The sequence below is a fragment of the Bidens hawaiensis genome, unplaced genomic scaffold (genome assembly GCF_021521415.1).
Source record: "Bidens hawaiensis isolate Kalapana, Puna unplaced genomic scaffold, B.hawaiensis_p1.1 tig00005935_1, whole genome shotgun sequence".
Lineage (NCBI taxonomy): Eukaryota > Viridiplantae > Streptophyta > Magnoliopsida > Asterales > Asteraceae > Bidens > Bidens hawaiensis.
In genome coordinates this window covers 693,988-715,707 of record NW_027491390.1, presented here as the reverse complement: position 1 = coordinate 715,707, position 21,720 = coordinate 693,988, and the positions used below count along the sequence as shown (strand labels likewise).

The 21,720-nt window shown below is 32.4% G+C and overlaps 1 protein-coding gene and 1 pseudogene across 1 annotated transcript; both read left to right on the top strand.

Annotated features, from left to right (window-relative positions):
- Positions 1-16,641: 16,641 nt before the first annotated feature.
- Positions 16,642-17,013, top strand: LOC143631053 (LOB domain-containing protein 40-like). Its single transcript, XM_077099911.1, has one exon. The coding sequence runs from the start codon at positions 16,642-16,644 to the stop codon at positions 17,011-17,013; it is 372 nt and encodes a 123-aa protein (XP_076956026.1).
- Positions 17,014-18,495: 1,482 nt separating this feature from the next.
- Positions 18,496-19,954, top strand: LOC143631027 (3-ketoacyl-CoA synthase 5 pseudogene; annotated as a pseudogene).
- Positions 19,955-21,720: the final 1,766 nt, after the last annotated feature.

The window sequence follows — 21,720 nt, the reverse complement described above, 5'->3', positions numbered from 1 at the left end:
TTCGGTTAATAGTTAATGTATATTTTATCATACAGTTTTTAGAAAAATGTTTTTGAAAATATATAAATAATATTTTTATTTGAAATTATTTATACACGATTTGGTGATACCCGATCTGATTATTTAAAAACACATACTCGTGTACCCAAATCATACGCCCGAAATTTTTTAACTATTTTATTCTATTTTACTTTATCCAAACCTTTGACTACCAATAGCTCATTTTTATAGGTTCACTATATGATTTTTTTTAAATATGCATTTAATGATTTTATTTATATTTTATATGAAGCTAACATTAGCAATACCCGATCGATTGACATCCCTATTATGAAATCAGCTAACCTTTTAAAATTTTACCTTTTTTTTAGTTACAACTTACAACCAAAACTAGTTTGATACAAACATCAAACATGACTATATTTTGTATGCGATATCGGTAACGACTTGGAACGACTATAAGTATAAGACACCACAGGTTCAACGAAATCCTATAAATCACAAATTAAAGCTACAATATACAAATTCAACACACAATTTTAGTTATAATTTTTTTACAAACATACATTATTTTAATTATAAAAAATACTGTTAATTTGATACAAACATCAGACATTACTATATTTTGTATGCGATTTTGGTAACAAAAAGCCACCTGACACTTTCAACTTTTTCCTTTAGACAATGCCTGACCTTATAGTCCATCAGGCTCAAACAATTATAAATGGTGACTTTTCTTAAACATTATGTATTTTTAGTTTTGTCACACGTAACTAAATTAGGAAAATGTTTATAAAAAAGGTACACGCTTTTATTATAACTTTTTTTTAACTCTAGTTAGCCAATCACCCTAAGACCATGTGTTCCAGAGAAGATGATGCCCCCATTCTCCGCATGGATGATGCTAATTCGATTACAAGAAATCCCCCCCCCCCCCTCCCCAAACCCATGGCTCAACCTTCAGCGTTACTAGGGTGTCGAGCAAAGACAATGACGAATTGTCCTTGGTGCCAATGTGATTGCCTGAGCTAGAGGATGGGTGGCACACCTATTCCATCACACAACCTCAGCTAAATACTCTACATCAGCCGTATGACAGTTAATCGAACAAAAGCCCACCGCCGTTGTGATATTGGATCTATTAGTCATATTGTCTTACTCATGGGCCAATCAAACTTCTGACTCATACGGTCGTATTAAGTCATAAGGCCCGTACAAAAAGCCAATCAAACAACCCATAGGCTGCCTACATACGTCCATAGTCCATATAGATGAGTTATAATAATGTGCTATTGTCTTTGAACTAACCTAATAGCTTGTAGTCTAGTGACATCAAGATGTGTGGTAATTATATTCATTATTTCATGGCCAAGACTTCTAGCCATATTATAAACATTAATCTAGATTTAGAAGTAGGTTTAAAAGGAAAAAAAATAAAAGGAAAAAAAATAAAACTAACCAATGTTACTTTTTGTTGAAATACGTTGACTCTTTAAATTTTAAAACATAGAAAAATTATGTCTTAAATTATTTAAGATTTTGTTAAGAAATTATTAATACCCTAGTGTTAAGTTTAATTATTTTTAATCGTATGAAGATTAGGTTAATCTTTGAACCCAGATTTTATGGTATATGTACATACCTCGGCATGTGTTTTGTCTTACTGGTTTTATGCACAATGAGAATCTTGTTGTTTTCATGAGTTTCAAGAGGGTACAGAAACTAGGATTATATGCAATTACTTTTTTAAAACAGTGTATCAATTATTAATAAATTACCATGTGATATTTATTAAATTCAAACACCCACTAATAAATTATACCATCTATTATTACGTACATAAGAAACCTTATATGTTAAATATATTGTATTAGAAAGTTTATACGATAGTGTTTTAAGCTAGCAAAAGATTACCATTTATTAGTTTAAAGTAACCACACATGTAGAAACTTAACTTAACAATTGGTGACAGGGCCGCCCCATAGGGGTGGCGGGGTGGTCGACGGCCACAAGCCCGACACCCCGTTAGGCCCGATTTTTTTTTATAAAAAGTTATATTTATTTTTATTAAAAATAATATGTATATTTAAAAAACAATGGTATGTTAAAAAAATTTAAATTCGATTTCACTACGTAGTACGTATTATCTTTTAACAAGTGTGAGAATGAAAATGAAACACCTAGTTTAATAGCTTTCTAATTATGAATAGATTAAAAGCTTTCTTGATCAAAACAGGTGGATTGGATTACATTCAATGTTGTAATCGATGGGTGGGTAGAAATTTAAAAAGTTTTGATATAGAGAAGACATGAGAGACATATCTTTAAAGGCGTGTGACATTGATATTGACTTCGACTTTGACATTTTGATGTTACTTTTATATTGTTTGTCCAAAAATTTAAAGATATTAATACAAGGGAAAAATTAATAAATTTGTAACGATACAATTTATCTTTAGCGGTGCCATCAATTTCATTTAAATAGACCAAATAGTTATATTTTTACAATAAACTTTGGCCCATATAGATCCTGAAATATATGAAACTCTAATCTAATGTTCGAGTCAACGAGTCGATTTTCGTGAACTGTAAAAATATCGTATTTATAAATGTTGGAAATGATATTAAAGTTTATTTAATAAACAAGTTTGAACCTGATGGCCGGTTAATTTGTATATGTTTTAGTTCGTTTATTGTTTAGTTTTAACTGTTTATTCTAGAACTTTCGATACTTCATACGTGTATTACTGGATTTCAGGTCACAGATGTTAAAGTGCTCAATATGGACTTGCTGTAGCATGGAACGAAGACCCGGGATGTGCAGCAAGCGAAACGAGAAGTTTAATGGTAATTGCTGGTGAGGAGACCCATCGCGATACGCGATGGGCTCCCTTGAAGACCCATAACGTATCGCTATGGGGGTTAAAAATAACTTTGACTTTCCGGTCCATCGCGATACGCGATGGACACCATCGCGTATCGCGATGGGTGGTGCAGACGGGTTTTTTGTTTATAACTTCTTTTTCATCAACAAAAAACCCTAACTCCGTTTTACAACCAAGAGGCGATTTCCAGCAGTCCTATAGGCGATTTCTACCATCCTAGCTCGTGTGAAGATCCTACATATGATTTCTATCATCCATATGGTGAATGGGAGATATGTGATATATTATATGGTATGGATAAAAAAATGAGTCCCTATATTTAGGGATTTGCTTTAGTTGCCATATAACTCATTCATATAATAGAGAATGGATTGAAGAGGTTATTTTGATGGTTTTCTTAAAATTTACCCTAAATTATATGGGTTTGACAACTTTAGAGAATGGGTTGAGAATGCCTAAGACCATGTGTAGTCATAAAGCTCCACTACCAGGCATTATGCGCCACGTGTTGCCATATAACTCATTCATATAATAGAGAATGGATTGAAGAGGTTATTTTGATGGTTTTCTTAAAATTTACCCTAAATTATATGGGTTTGACAACTTTAGAGAATGGGTTGAGAATGCCTAAGACCATGTGTAGTCATAAAGCTCCACTACCAGGCATTATGCGCCACGTGGCGCCCAGTCAGAGTTATGGTTTTTTACAAAAACAAGCTGTAGTCATAACTCTCCACCCCCAGACATTATGCGCCACGTGGCGCCCAGTCATTATTAATTTTATTTGTTTTTTTAAATACTAAATCATTTAAATAAATTAACATAAAATTAAAAAAATACATTAAACTTCCAAATAAAAACTAAATTAAAAAAATACATCAAATTAAAAAAAATACATAAATAACTAATAAAACTAAAACTTATTTATATTTTTCTAAAATTTTCGCTCGTCGAGCGGCTTTTAGAGATTTGACTATCGGGTCGTCTTCGGATAGCTCATTTGATAAAACCTCGATGTCTTTGTCCATTTCATTCTACCCCCCGGCCGAGGCATCTCGGTAGTATTCACGGCTTCGTTATCGCTTAAGTTGAAATTTCGAGCGTCGGAACGGGGCGTGTCTGGATCAACTGAAGACGATGTTTTTGACTTTTTTTTTACGCGGACCACCTTCGGATTCGGCTTCGGCATCCAACACCATGCCCCATTTTGGGTGAAACCTCAACTGTTCTTTCCAAATGCCAATGTAGTTGAAGCCCCCCCCCCCCCCCCCGACCTTATGTTGATACTCTGTCAACACGTTTTCCATGATTTCCGCGTCCGAGACACCGCTACTCCTATGTCGATTCAGCCGAGAGAAAACCGTATGGAAAGCCAAGCATTTGGTGTTTATGTCGCCCCATTTCGACAGTAACGAATCTTTTTCTCGCTGTGAGTCCCCGCCAAGCTGGTAGAACAACTCTTTAATTTTGTGCCAAAATACCCCCATTTTTTGATAGTTCGCTAAAAAAATAAAACATTACAAGTTTAATGTTTGTTATAAAAAATTTAAAAAAATATATATGTATTTTAAAACCTACCGCATTTGGCATCTTCCGATATCGCGCACCAAGCACGAGCACATAGTACGCACTCTCGATACTCCACTGGATCACCGTCTTTTTAACCCGAGTTTCGCCGGCGGGCTTCTTTGCGTGTTTTCTCGGACGTCCGCGTTGGCTCGAACCGCCTTCGGTCTCCGGGACGGGTTGTGTCTCCGGCACGAACTCGACCTCGGGTTCGGTCTCCGGGACGAGTTGGGAACCCGAAACGGCAAAAATGTTTGCCATCGGGTTTTGGAAACCGGGCAACACATTTGGCATAGCGTTTTGTAGATATGCAATGTACGCGGCCATTTGCGGGTCATACATATGCGGGACGGGTACGGTTGGCGTCGGGGCGGTAGATTGGTTCGGTTGTGGATTTTGGTTGCCTTGACGGGCATATTGACCGAAACCGAGAATATTTTGGTTGTTGTTTGGAAACATGATGGTATAAATATTTGTGTAAAAGATATAAATTGGTATAGAAGTTGAAGGAATGTGTTAAAAAATATGAGTTTGGTTTGTTTATATAGTATAAATATAATTAATATTTTTTTTTTAATAAAAAAGCCCAACGGCTCTTTTTTTGATTTGCGTGCCATGTATCGCGTTTTGGATATAACGTTTGCAAAAAAAATAAAAAAAGCATAACGCAAGGGGGCGGTGTACCCCAACATTTCCCCCTATAACGTTGGTGGCAACGTGCCACTACACATGGTCTAACAAGTAACAATTGTTATAATTATTTAACATTTTTAATTTGTGACGTCGGTGCCACGAACTCCATCCAAGCTAGCTGATTAGACTACAAGGTTGGCTGTGGTGTTGCCAAGTCACTCTTTTTTAATTATGTTCTTTCTTTTAGAGTATGTTATTTTCTTTAAAACTAATATGTTTTGTTTCGTAATTTATATTTACGATTTATTGCCGGTATTGTCAGTGTCGACTAAATTTGGATCGCTTCGTCGTTGTACACATGCGCTTTTTTAAATATGTTAACTTGTTCTATTTGGCGTTGACGAGTTTATTTTTATGTTTAGTTCCGGTACAATAACCCGATACCGACCGAATTCACATAAATTCGTAGCCACACCGTGCGGGTTTTACCAACTATACACGTCTTTTTAGACATATTTTTTAATAACAATTTACACGAGTGTCAAAACTTTTCTTGACACTTAAAATTTATTTTTGGATTTATTGTCGTTACCCTCATAAAACTAACTGATACTGGTAGAATTCGCATTGTTACGATACCTAGATATTTTATTAACAGGATGCATATAATTGAATGTTAGGTGGAAGGATGATGTACCAATAAACATTGATTTGCTTGACCTACATATGTAGATTTAGCATATACAAGATAAATGGCGTTCAGAAAAGACTATTGCCATTTTGGTGCAAACGTGTATACTAAAATCAATGCCTTGGAAGGGTGGTAAACATGCCTCAAAATATCCAGTACTAGATATTTTAATTTTACAAAATATACAGTCATGATATCATATATTCTATGCAATCTTCATTTTATTATTAGAGAAAACTCAAAATAGATGAGAAAAATTATTGATTGATCTGAAATCATATATATATATTTTATCATAAGTCATACTTAAACACAGGACATCCTATTTTTCAATTGAAGTTTTTGGATGACTAATCATCATCTATTGATACACGATAACAACTTAGAGGGTGTTTGGGATTGTTTATTTTTACCAACTTATAACTTATAAACTTTTTGAAAAGTAATAAGGTATTTGGTGAAAACTGATAAACTTAGTATTAATTGAGAATTGAGACTTGTAATTTGGTAGTTCCTATAACTTTGATGGCAACAAATTAAATATTGAACGGAGTACATGATATCGAGTTAATTGCAATGCTTACACCTCAACTTTCATATTAGTTATGAAAAATTATAACACTTTAACCGAATCATTGTAATGGTTCGACACCTATATATCTAAAATCACATTGTACCATTTCAACACATCGAATTCTTAATTCGAGTTACCATATGAAAAACCTATCATTCTTAGAAAAAACACTTTCTTATCCAAAATTGCGTTACCCTATATAACAGCGTGTCACGTACATACTTCTTTACACCCAAAATTTACTTTTTGTTAGTACTTAGTACTTACTATGTATCATTTTGACACATGAGCATTCTTGTTCACTTCTCATACTTCACAAATTATTATTATAAACTTTTTTAAACATATCTTAAAAGTTAACTTTTACTATATCTACCATCTAATAACTTAACTTTGAGATTTCATCTTTTTTCTCACTCGCTATGAGGCTAAGAATATAAAAAGTTACATTTGGTGTTAATTTCTTTTCTTCAACTATTTTAACCAGTCCAGTCTAAAACTAAAACCTCCTAATAACTTAACTTAGAGATTTCATCTCTTTCATTACTCGCTATGAGTCTAAGCAAATAATAATTTACATCCGGTGCTACTTTCTTTGCTTAATTAAGCTATTTTAACCACTCCAATCTAAAACTAAAACCTTAAGTCTTTAACGCTAAACCAAATAGAAAACAAGAAATTATCTTATACATATGTTAAACTATTATTATTATTATTATTAATGCAACCCAATTAATCCTTCACTTGTTCTACGACTATCCACTATCACAACCCAAACCAACTCAACCATTTATTAAAAAACTAATTTATCTCTCTTCCACCTATACAACCCAACCCAATTCAATATTTTACTCACTATCACAACCCAACCTAAACCAATATTTTATTAAATAAAAATGCTTCATTTTTTATAAAATTTATATCAAAATGTTCAGTATATTTTTATAAATAAAACCATCTTGTTACATTTTCTAAAAAAAGGTTAAAAGTTGTAATTTTCATAAAAAAAACAAGTTAGATATAAAAATTTGGTTGCAAACTTGGGTTGATGGAACAACCAAGGTTGCAACCGGTTGTGGACAAAAAATAATTTCCAATTTTATAATTAAAATGTTTTTTAATTATTTTATGTCACCTTGCAACCGGTTGTGATAAATGGTAACCATAGTGGGTAGTCGTAGACTACCAATATATATCTCCCTGTCAACTCTCTCATAAAGTCTTCCACACTCTTGTCAAGATCCCATCATATTTAACCTTCGAAGTAGAAAGAGAAACACATCACTCAACATATTATTATTATTAGTTTAAACTACTTTATGTGGGTTATCAACCTATGTCATTTTCCGGCACAAGTAGGAGACCGAAGGTGTTCTTGATGATCATTTTCTTTGTACTTCAAGTTTGGTCTTTGAGTAACAACTGTTGCATAGTTACTGCTATAAGAACACCACCACCATCATATGCTAAAGATTCAGATAATATCACAAGATTTGAGCTTTACAAAAGGTTCTTTAACTCCATCAAAGTTACAAAAGATAAGAGCTTCCAAGATATCAAAAGAACAGTTCCAAGTTGTCCAGATCCTTTACATAACTAAACTAAAAAGTTTGGATATTTTTGTTAATATGTTAGTTTTACTCTCTCCCCCTCTTAATGGTTTTAATATTTAAGTGCAAACTTGTCGAGACGCGTTGTTCTGACTATACTGGAACCCGGTTCATATGACATCAATCTTACCGTTTCATTAAGGTTCGTCCTTTTTTATTTTCTTTAATATTTAGTGAGTTATCAAAAATACCTACGTTTTTCCCATTATAATAAAATCATGACATGGATACATTTTGTAATATTAGGGGCTAAACCGTGGGTATTTTGGTATTGTAATACAAAATTTGGTTTATATTTTGGTCAGTGATCAAGAACAAAGACTGATCATGATGCATATGTTATTTGAGATTTGGAATTCATATAGTACAACGATCTTTTCTATTTATATGTTTTATTTTAATATTGATTTATAAAGAGTGAGGCAGCCAGAAGTTTTTTCTTTCAGTTCAGAAATTTTCGAGGGACAGACGATCGAGGGGTTTTTTTTTTGTCATATTCGGTTAAGCGGTTCGGCTTGAGTCACATAATAAAAATAGCAAATATCAAATTAATATGTAAAACATACAATTAATGTTATGGGCTTAACAAGTTATTATTTTTAATTGAAATGTTGGTTAAGGTTCCTTGTCAATGTTACTAATGGTTCGGTGTAAAGATTTCTATAGGTTCGATGTCAAAGTTTTTACGAATTTGATGTCGAAATACACGAATATATAACACTAATCTTTTAACGTATGAGTTTTGCCAAACCTTTTTTCCTTTAGCTGCTTATGCCCCTGCCTATAATGTGTTATTTTGTTTAAAATAAGTTACAAAACTATATATCCGTAGCGCGCATCATATAATTCAATCATGACTAAATGACTAATTAAATTTGACATGACATGATTCGTCATCAAGATTAGTCCCCACCTGCGTCTTTATTTGAGGTTAAATTTTTCCATGGTTATACGATGAACAACAACATCATTGTTAGGTTTGTATTGCAGTTTTGTCACATAATAAGTAAAGATTTTTTTTAATACAAAAAATAACTAGTTTAGTAATTTGCACCAAATTTTAACCATCTTTTATGACAAAAAGGAAGCATTTTTATCGATCAATATTATATTATTTTAAAATGGACATGCAATTACTACACTATTTTTGTCCACCTTATCAATCATTTTTATCCATTAATTATATAGAGCTCAAAAGTTACTAAAGAAAAGAAGGGAGTAATATGAATAGTTAAAATTTAGAAATGAGGAGCGACTACTTTTTATATGATATATAATCATCATACAAAATTATCAGAATTTGAATTATCGTATCTAACTTGTACAGTAAATCAATCTCGTTAAATCATATTGACAGGTTCGATTAAATGAGTCGTATCACCCGTTTAAACATGCCAACTCGTCAACGCATACAACGTATAATAAAAAATAGTCTATATGATCAACATATTCAACCCAGTTATGACAATTCATCGACTCATTTGACTTTGTTTTATATGAATATGTTGCATGTGTCATGTTTGCGTTACATGAATTCAAATGTATTCGCCATGTTCCGATTCATCAATTCATCAACAAGATTACCACCCTATTCCATATCATATATGATAAGTATATCAATATTGTTTATTAATGAAATAACAAATTCATAATTCTAGTGTATGAACTTTGAATTACATAGGCAAAAGTATGAATATCATTTATATAAGGCCAGGTGTGGTGGACTACAAATTTGGGCGACAATGGGTGATTAGGGGTTCACCGCCCCCGGGGCGACAAAATAGGCGAAGTTGGGCTGGGCGACTAGTTTTTGTTGCCGGCTTGTTTGTTGGAAATATTATTATTATATTATTATGTGTGTGATATATATATATATATATATATATATATATATATATATATATATATATATATATATATTAGACTACAACACAATTACAGTATTACACCTCTAAAACAAAACCCTCCCATTGCTTACTGGACGTCACATAGACACAAAACGCTTCATTTTATAAACTCACCCGTACACGTAGCCTAAGAAAATGAGAAATGTTTTTGAATATTTGCACAGAAAAAGTAATTTTGGTTTTGGCGTGTTTCTTCCCCAACAGACTTTAAGGGGCCCCTTTATATATTTTACCACTAAAGGTCAAAAGATGATACTTTGATTTTTTTATTTTTTTTCTTGTACTATAAAATATCAAATTAATCCAATTTTCACATGTGAAGTCATCTCTGCCTTCTGTTCATTTCCTTATTCCTAGCCCAAAGACCATCCCAAATAAGGTGTGATGCTAACGGCTTAACCGCAAGACTAATATAATTAAATTGCCCACTCACCAACACCTAATATCAAGATAATATGCTATACGAGTCGTATATGTCAACTTTTTGCCGGACATCATTGACTGTTATATCTATACGATTCATATAGGTTTATACGATGTGACAAAAACAAAAAGGTACTAGTAACAACAATTTAAAAAGAAAAAGACAAGATCCGAGACGACAAAAACAAAAGGCAGAGTCGTAATTATTGGTTTTGCAACATTTAGTGTTTGGACTTTGGAGTGTTCTTTAGGGTTTCCGGACTCTCGTTTTCTGCTACTAGCTTTGTACGTCCAAGTTAATTACTTAACAAATTAGTTTAGTTGGATGAAAAATTAATTTAAATAAGTTTGTGGTAAAGGTTAAAAGAAATCAGATTAAGAGGGGGGGGGGGGGGGGGGGTGTTTGATAGTAATTTGGAAGTGGAATCTTGTTGACTCTTGTTGAATTATTTCCTATTATTATCAATATAAATATGTATTTTTTAATTATTATTAATTAAATGTAAAGTGAAATATTTGATTATAGATTTGGATGAAATAAGAAAGGAGTAAGAGCGTTCTCAACCAATTCTTTAAAATTGTTAAACCCATATAATTTATGGTAAATATTAAGAAAACAATCAAAATCACCTCTCCAATTCATTCCCTATTATATGGATGAGTTATATGGCAACTAAAGTAAAACCCTAAATATAGGGACTCAATTTTTATCCATACCATATAATATATCACCTATCCTTCAATCACCATTTACTATATAACAAGACAAAAGAGAAAAAAATAATAAAGAATTAATTTATGGATTATGAATAGGGAATATAATGTGAAAGAATTTTGAAACATGATAGTTAAATTTATGAAATTGTGTTTTTTAGCTAAATTATAAAGAAAAATATATGAAATGGGCTGTGAATGCTCTCACGAAATTTCACAAAAATAAAAAAAAAAGAAAAAAGAACACCCCGAAACTTAGTAATGGTGTTTGGGCCTGAATGCCTGATGGCAAAGTTATTAAAGTAATAATAGTCCATTATTTGTAGCTTGGCCCATATAGACCTATGGCCTACGCACTATAATTTTGCATTCATCCGTCACGTTTTTAACAGCTAAATGTTACACTATATAAGAATTAAATCATTGACCTCCTGTTTTATATCTTAACTACGTTATACTTCATCAAAGCGAGAATGACAACGACCATTTTTTTATAACATGATTCTTTGATTTAGCATATCGATGAAACAAACATGTGATCAGAACCGACGAGCTTGTAGTACAAGGTTTTTTTTAGTAACAATCACCAATAAATTAATATAATAAATGTTTCTTTTGGCATGTATGTTTACTAGAGTGATCCAATATAAATCTTGTTTAAAGATGTAAGAACCTTCTAAATACATGTATTAAATTATTCTAAAGTGAATATGTGATCCATATATAAGACGGTTATGTAATTACATCTCTTTCTCCCTACCACTACTTCTTATTGCCTTTAATGCCCAATTCACGAGTGGATTGTTCCCCATGTTTGACGCAATTTAGAATACTAGTATTGAACTTGAAGTTATTACTAAACTTTAACTTAATACATAATACTCACTCCGTCCCATTATAAGTGTCATGTTTTGACTTTTCAAGTCTTTCTTTTGCAACTTTGACCGTAAATGTTTTTGTTCGTGTCATATAATACCTGATGAAAATATATCAATGTAAAATACATTTAAAACCCAATCCATTCATATATTTTGCATCAAGTATTATATAATACAAACAAAAATATTGCCGGTCAAAGTTAAATAAGAAAGACTTGAAAAATCAAAGTAGGACACTTATAATGGGACGGAGGGAGTAGCATAACATACTACTAAATACTTGTTGCCACTAAAGTTTAATACTAAGCATGAATTTCTACCGAAAAACCTGAAGACAAAGCAACAATTATTCAAGAATTTGTTGTGAAGATATATATTCAATATACAAAGGCTTTAACATCATGATAGAATAATTTGACATTTAAGTTTATCTTGTAATAAGTTCACATAATAGATTTATTGCATACCTAATTGTTTTATGCAAAGGTTACAAATTATGATACTTTGTAATATTTCGAATAATGTTTGTGTGATTTGATATTTGCGCTACACACCGAAGTGGATTCGGATGTTTAGTTTTACTTCTCACGCCTAATTAAACGACGATAAAGATTTTATAGTTTCGGTTATCATATGTACGTACCTACAGTGATCAAAATTATAATTTCCAAACTATAAGAATTAGGAGAAGATAACCAAACTAGCCATGCTCATGGGTTTGCTATACCTCTAGCGATAATAGTAAACAATTACATTTATAGCCATGAGACACGCGACAACTTGTGGCACGTTTGCCATTTCTTGCATGTCATGTCATGTCCCGAAATACAGGCTCGCAACACACATAACAAAAACACTTAAAATTATACTACAAAATTTGTTTTTGCACATCGTAACTTTATAAAAATAAAACTTCGACACATGATGCCTAAGAATTTCATTTGTCAAATGTCAGATAACCCAGAGATACCTTGATTACATCCTATTACAACTTACATGAAATACATGTTAAAAAGTCAGTTTTTGTCAGAAAAAAATATAGTTTAAACGAAACCATTCGAAAACCATATGTCTTGTCATAACATAAGACATACTTTGAAGAAACATCCACCAATATCAACATATATCAAGACTCGAGATTGATCCCATACACTATAACAATTCTTAATGGCATATTCCAAATAATTATGGAAAAACACTTGGTTACTTCCCTCACACATAAACTCAAATGACTGTGGAACAACCCTTTGTTACTTCCCAAATCTCATAATGCATTTCAAAATAATCTTACTAAAACACTCAATAAACATTTCTCATTCAACATCTCTATAAAAATTTTACCCAATCCCTTTATCCTCTTTGACATGTTGCATGGTTTTACTGATATCAGGACACTTCCTCATTTCATATAAGTTCTTGGATCATTGTGGACAATGTGGAATATCTTATGTACAGTCACGATATATTTGATTTTCAAATCCATTTGTAAATCATAAAACCTATTTGTAACCTCCAACCCGTGATTCACCACTTTTACAGACGCATCGCATCCCCCTAAATTTCAAGTTCACATGGCATTACCGTTTCATTATCACCCAAGATCACCCTCACAACATGTGATAATTCACACCGCGACCATACCATATATAAATATTTATTCACATACTTACGATTCTTTTAAGTACAACAAAACATATGACATATGAAATTTGGTTTCTATACAAGTTCATACATGAGTTACAGTTATTACCCCCATAATGAAACTCGTGTGTATCCCCATTTAAAACAGTAACATAATATTCAGATTTAATACTGTACTTTAATTTCATAAAATCAAACAAATTTCTTTGTACTACACACGTTATTTCCCACATTTTATATGCAACTTTGTAACAACGACATCAAATACGATTTATTTTGAAAAATTTTGTGAACCAATATCCTTAATAATGTAGTGAAGAACTTCACGAAATTATGCTTTAAGTTTCGGGAAATGAGTCATTTTTGGATTAAATGTGAAAAAAAATAAAGTATGTTAGTTGTTTACTGTATTTTCTTTAGTATATTCATAAAAAAGTATGTTTGCTTTGAAGCTCTAACAAAGGAGAATGCAAAACCCATTTATATCACACATATATAAATAAAACTATTTATATTCTAAGTTAGTGAAAAATCACATTTTCACTCGTGTTCAAATTTATTAAAAAACTGGATTTTACTAGTTTTTTCAACAAATAAACTAATGATAGATGGAAAAAAAAACACAAATTAAACAAGGTTTCATGTGGTATCATAATCACCGGAGGGCCTTTGTGTAGGTCCCTATAATGAATCTTGATGAGATTGAATCAATCTGTCAAGAGTGTGGAATCTCCTTGAACAAACGTAACGAGCAAATAGATCAACGAATAGAAAAAGAACACGGGCACAATCACAATCACTTTCAATCTCGTGTCTTCTATTGATTATAACCAATATTACAATCAACTGATCAAGACTCAACTAATGCATAACACAGTTTGTTCTTGATTTCATACGGTTAGAGATGGAACACGAACTTATTCTTGATTTCTCTTCAGTTGTTTTCCAGCCCACTAAGTTCGTTTCACATACGATACACAAACAATAAACAACACGAACCATTAACGAATTACAAACTCGATTACAAAAAATTATCTATTAACAATTGACATCCAAGATGCATCAACACTTTGATCTAATGACGTCAATGTGTTAAATAAAATTTTGATTTTTTTATCTTTCATGTGATGAGGGTTTAAATTCTTATGAATAGGAAAATGTAAGAAGTTGTCATAACCGTAAATTATTCTAACATGTGCATATAGTTATTGACATCAATAAACGCTCATTAAATGTTACTTTAGTATATTGTTTATTAATAAGTTTTAAAAGGATTTATTAAAAGAATAAACCACATTATAAACTAAAATTTTACTTAAAAAAAAAAAACAAAGTGGCCCACAGATATGCCAAAATCTAGGAACAGAAGCGAAAGATGTTTTTCATGAGACGTGGAGGGAGAACTACATGTGATAACTGAGGGACGAATGACATGTTTTTCTCACAAAAGTACAAAACTACGTTTTAGTTCTCGTAGTTTTTCTTTTCTCGTGCTGCTTATAAACCATTTTTTATAATAAAAGTATATTATAATTTCAATTATATCTATTAATAGTTATAAAAAAACACCTGTACTATTAATTTGTATTAACAAGTTGCCTATATATATATATATATTGCAAATAATTTAAATAATTATTTCGTAGCTAAAAAGAACTGGTTAAAATGTTTTTACGCCAATATTGCTAGTAGTAGTTATTCAATAAGAAAGAGAAGCATTGAGTCACACTCGAACACTTAAAAGAAAGAAAAATTAAAATACTATGACTGACGGTTGGGGACAATTCCTCAACCTGTCCCCAACCTAACCCCCGATTTCTAGTATATATGCATAACACCAAATCACCCGTAGTAGCAGCTTGTTGTGATTTAGCTAGAAGCCATTATATATTATTTACTTATAAATGTGTAAGCAAAGTACTTTTTTCTACAAACAAAACTTTATGATTTTCAAAAACAATAAAAAATGTAAAATTAATCTATAATGACATTCTATAATTAAACTTGATCACATTAAAAACATCTATGAATTTACGAACCGAAAAATATATTAAACCTTCTTATTTAAATTTGTTAAAGAAAACGTAACTGACTCCCTAAAATTCATAACTTTTTCACTTGTAAAGAATGTATAAATAATTAAGTGGTGTACGTGAAAATGAAAATAACTTGAATAATTAAAATATTAAATAGTCACACTATTTAGAATGTCCATAGAGGAAAATCTTAAGGTGTTGTTTCCATGTAATCTTCTAAATGCAACGAGGATTCGCCACGTCTCATTCCATGATACAAAACATGTAACACTCTTATAGTCTTATAAATACCCCTCTTCGTTTGCATCTTTAATCGCCTGTGTACTTGATCATAACTCAAAAACAATGAGCTGCAATGGATGTCGAGTTTTGCGCAAAGGTTGCGAAGACGATTGCGTTCTTCGCCCTTGTTTAACTTGGATCACATCGCCGGAATCACAAGCCAATGCCACCCTTTTTCTTGCGAAGTTCTATGGTCGTACCGGTCTACTTAACCTAATCAGCGTCGGCCCTCCCCACCTTCGCCCTGGTATGTAAAAACTCTATATTTTTACACCGTCACATTACTGTTAACCAACAAGATCAGATAATTCCATCATGTGTTGATATGTGGTCTTCAATTGGTTATCGCACGATTTAAAATGAGACATCTATTAAAGGGGAATCATAAGATAACGTATTTTTAACCGGTTAAAAAATAGAAAATCACTAGAATGACATTATTAAAAAACGAGTTTAACAAAATAGCCTTTATTTTTAAAAAGTTTTAATCAAGTAGCGTTTGACAAATGTCCCTTGCCGTTCAATGTTGGGTAAACAGACTCATTCTATGCGTCTGGTAGAAATTTGTTGCGTCGACGCAACAGGTTGTCCCATGTAAAAGCTTTTGATTGGTTAAAACCTATAAAGTTTTAACTAAAACTAATTTTTTTTATTAAAAGTAACGATTAAAGTGGTCATTCTTGTCATTTTCCTAGAAAAAAACAATTTGTTTCATTTACCTTTGTTTTTATATCTTGTTTTTATATAATTATTGTTACAGAAATATTTAAGTCATTATTGCATGAGGCTTGTGGTAGGATCATGAACCCAACATATGGTTCGGTCGGGTTAATGTGGTCCGGGAACTGGGAACAATGTCAAGCCGCGGTTGAATCGGTGCTTCAAGGCTCTACAATCATGCAACTCAACAATCATGATGCTGCTATTATACCTCTTGAGGGTTGTGATATTCGACATCTGTCTAAGAACTCGGAGAATGAGCTCCACCGCATGAGTACTCGCAACAAGTTTAAGAGGCCACGTGATGGTTCTAGTTTTGGTTCTGGTTTTCATCAAGTGTGTTCCACTAGCATTGGTACTGAACCAATCAAGTGCAAAATCCTGGAGCCGGAGGAGAAGCGAGTTGATGATTATGAATGTGGGAAGGTTCTCTTGGAGCTGAGTCTCGGGTAGATCTACATTGTGTAATGGGATCCCGGTGTAATTTGTGTTCGGTGTTCATTACCCGTTTGATATGAAGTTTATTGATATCTTGATTTTTTTTTAAAAGGAGTATGTTTTTGAAATAAAAGTTGATCATTTTATGGTTGTGTATGTTATGTTTACGTTTTTACAAGCTACATTCTTTGCTAATGATCTAAGAGATTGTAAAGTACCTCAAATTAATCTCATAAATTTGATAAAAAAAAATAGTATTATCTATATCTCACTTTGCTTTTGGTAATTATGAAATGAAACGTATCCTCCTTGAAGTATGTCATGAACGGATTTTGATTTAAGATGAGTGTGTTCTTTTTCCCCACCGTTTGAAATTACTCACATGCTTTCAAGTATTTGTTTAATTGTGACAGGGGCGACTATTTCTAACATGATTTGAACAATGAAATATACAGTTAGGTTGTAAGCAGGTTAACCCAAACATGACACGTTTAAAAAACTGGTCATTCCCGACATGGATTGTTAATTAATGGGTTTACTAGTTAACCCGCTTAAGAGATTTTAAAGAAGTTTATATTTTTATTTCAGAAATGAAAAGGGTTAAAATTTAAAATTAACTATTTAATTTTTAAATTTTAATTTTTAGTTTTTTATGAAACTATTAACTTTGAGAAAGGAAATTAATTTCTCTTTCAATCATTTTTATCCTTTCTTCACTCTCAACCGTTTTAATTTTATTTGTTTTAACTGTTCATTAATCCGACTATTCTCATTTTCTTATTTAACAAAATATAAACCCAAGTTTTAAAATTAAGTGGGTGTTTGGGATTCCTTATTTTTATCTTCTTATAACTTATTGACTTTTATAAGTTAAAAAAGTGTTTGGATAATGTGACTTTTTAAGTTTTTAAAGAAGGAAAAAGGAGTTTTGATAAGTTAGGATATTATAACTTATCGAAAACTCCTTAAATGAGTCAAAAAGAAGTGTAAATAATGAATCCCAAACATGGCCTAAGAATGATAGAGAAACACAGAAAACAACTAAAATAACATAAATTACAAAAATGTTTCATATGAATTGGAGTCTGTTATATTTAAATTATTACCGACTCCTATTCATAAACAAGCATAAAACTGATCGACCAGAAACATGACATGGTTTTAGCGGGTATATGGGTTTCGAGTTAAGGGGTTGATGAACGTTTGTTTTTTAAGTTAAAATGGAGATTTGTAAATTAAAATAATCTTAGCTTATTTGTTTGGGTAAGTTAATTAAAGCCTTTTGGATATCTTAGCCTAATACAAGCAATCCATCCATGGATAATAGTTGTGAATATAGAGTTGTAGACAAATATATGGGCCGCTCAATTAATCTCCCCATCTACCTATATAGCCACCCTTTCCTCTAATACACATTACAAATTTCCATTTTCTTCTCCATTCTTTAATTCTTCACCTTCCTTTTTCTCTTCATATATATCAATCACTCTCCTCCTCTTGAATTACAAACAAAATCATGCATAACTTTACAAACTTAGCCTATGAGCATCTCATCATATCTTTCTCTCTACATGATCCCCTCATATCTTTATCCCTACTACTCATTACCATGCTAGTGTTCTGCTTCATGAACAAGCCTAAAACCGTCTACCTTCTCGACTTCGCTTGTTTTAAGCCTCCCCCAATGTATCGAGTACCCTTCGCCACTGCATATGAACACGGACGCATCATTTTAGCCTCGCAACCCAAGAGCATCGCATTCCAAGTTAAAATCTTCGAGCGAGCCGGTTTAGGTGAGGAAACAAGCTTACCCAAACCATTACATTACATCCCACCAAACCCTAGCTTGATGGACGCTAGAGACGAGACCGAAATGGTGGTTTTCTCCGCAATGGACTCGTTGTTTAAGCAAACCGGACTTAAACCTGAAGACATCGATTTTGTGATAGTGAACTGCAGCCTCTTTAACGCGAATCCATCACTTTCATCTATAGTGATTCACAAATACAAAATGAGAAGTAATGTGAAGAGCTATAACTTATCTGGAATGGGATGTAGTGCTGGCTTAATTTCGATTGATTAAGCTAAACACCTTCTTCAAATCCATCATGAATCTAATGCAATTGTTATAAGCACTGAAATCATCACTCCGAATTCATATTTAGGTAAACAAAGATCCATGCTTCTTCCAAATTGTATTTTTAGAATGGGGGGTGCAGCAATCCTCTTGACAAACAAAACGTGTTTAAGACACCATGCAAAGTATAGTCTCTTGCATGTTATCCGTACACACAAAGGATATGATGACAACTCTTATAATTGTGTTACACAACAAGAAGATGAAGAAGGCTATGTAGGAATAGCTTTGAGTCAAGATCTCATGGTCATAGCAGCCAAGTCTTTAAAATCAAACATTAGCACACTAGGATCATTGGTTCTACCATTATCCGAACAACTCTTGTTTCTCTTCAATCTTATAGCAAGAAAAGTGTTTAAATTGCGTAATAAAACCTACATTCCTGATTTTAGAAAGGCGTTCGATCATTATTGTATCCATGCGGGAGGAAGAGCGGTGATTGATGCGATTCAGATGAGTTTGAAGTTGTCGGATGAGGATATTGAGGCGTCGAGGATTACGTTGTATCGATGGGGGAATACGTCGTCGTTGTGGTATGAGATGGGATACATTGAAGCTAAGGGGAGGATGAAGAAAGGTGATAGGGTTTGGCAAATAGGGTTTGGGAGTGGGTTTAAGTGTAATAGTGTGGTTTGGAAGTGTAATAGAGATATTGAGGTTACAAAAACTGGTGCATGGGCAGATTGCATCCATAAGTACCCGGTTTCGGTTCCAGAAGTTGTGAAGCTCTAATTAGGCAAAAAGCCAGAATTTGTTTTTTTTTTTTGTATTTTTATAATTATTATCTAAATAAAATGGTTTTTAGAACTTATGAACTGGGATCAATTAAGAACAAAAGCAAAGTAGATGATAAGTTGTACTATGTATCTTAATAAAGATTGTTTGGTATTTAAGTCTTATGTTTCTTCTTGATTTATGATGCATGTAATAACTCTCTTTTGAGTGTTCCTTTTTTATTTTCAACTCAAATAGTACGTCTTGAGTAGGCCGGCTCTGAGAAAGTTAAAAAAAATTTAGGTCGAAGGTGAAAATTTTTTTAGGTCATAAGTAAAATGAGTTTTTTGTTGGGTTTAAACAATGTATATGGGTTTACTTTGTTATAATTGGGTTGTGTAAAAAAACTTTTGTATAAAAATATGATTAAACATGTCTCAAATGAGTGTGGAACCCATAACCTTTAGGTCGTAAGTAATACTCCCTTGCCACTAGACCAAGCTAATGGTTATATAATAGAGTACAAACACTAAATATATATATATTGTTTTAATAAAAATACATATAAATTTTTTAAATTTTTCTAAAAAAGATTGGGTCTAACGGGATGTCGGATCTATGGCCGTCGACTACCCGGCAACGCCTTATGGCCAGCCCTGGTCTTGAGTTTCATGCAAAGCTCAATATCCTATTCGATTGCATGATGTGTCATTAAACCAAGGATTACCGATAAAATTTACCTAGTGATTGTTGACACATTACTGAAATTTATTTCAAAATTACGGACGTTTATCGACAATTTCCTACAACGTGTACGTACCAACAATGTCAACGACTGACATTTCCTATGGATTGAAACATCTAATGAAAGTTGATCGATTGAAATTAGAGGAACCAAACAGTTTTGAGTGATTTTAATAGAGACAATTGAAAAAGTTGGTTGCTATTGTACAAAGATTCACGTACCTACTAATTAAGGGGTATGTTTGTAATAATTTCCAATTTAATACAAAGCGTGACATGAAATAATTAGATTTTGGGTAGTTATATTTTAACTTGTTTAGTAAACAAGTCATGTTTGGTTCATGAACAAGTTTCATTATATGGGTCGTGTTTGAGTTAACATCTTAACACTTTTAACAAAACAATTTACCCACTAAAGGTTGGCATGCTAACCTGCCTATTTATTAGAACTCTTCATTCACTAAAACAATAGCACATTCAAAGCTTGACTATTACTCGTCGACTGATCACGGATTTATAAAGTCAAAACGAATTTATAAAAACTAAAAAGAACCCACTCTTCACTTTCTCATTCTTTTTCGTTCTCTCTAGTACTTTTTATGTCAATTGTGTAGTTGTCCATGTTAAACTTTGTTTGATGTTATTCACTTCTTCATGTTATTCTTTGCCCAACGTTAGAATTCATATATACTTTATTAAAACTATTTTTATAAATAGAAATGTATTGAAAACTAGAATAAACACTATCAAATTTCTAGTGTGGTTTATAAATCATGTTACGTTATACATGAGTAAAGTACATAACTTTTAGGCCTAGTGACATTGTTTTGGCCACGGTTAACCGACCCATAACCGCCTCGTTATAACCTTCAAAACCGATTAACCGAAACCGCCCTAACGGATCGGTTATGGTTATGGTTATCAATTAACCGACATGTCGGTTATGGTTATGGGTTTGACCCAAAACCGCTCCAAACCAACCCATGCACACCCCTATCATGCATACAAGAAAATTTATTATTTTGTGTAGTTTGTTTTTGTCTATTTATAAATTTTATTATAAAGGAGCATTTATTAATATATATCTAGAAACCAGACATTATGAACCAACATAAAACCTAAGGAGG

What these genes read in the sequence shown, in the direction of transcription:
- LOC143631053 (XM_077099911.1), top strand. Translation starts at nt 16,642, where the DNA reads ATGAACCCAACATATGGTTCGGTCGGGTTAATGTGGTCCGGGAACTGG.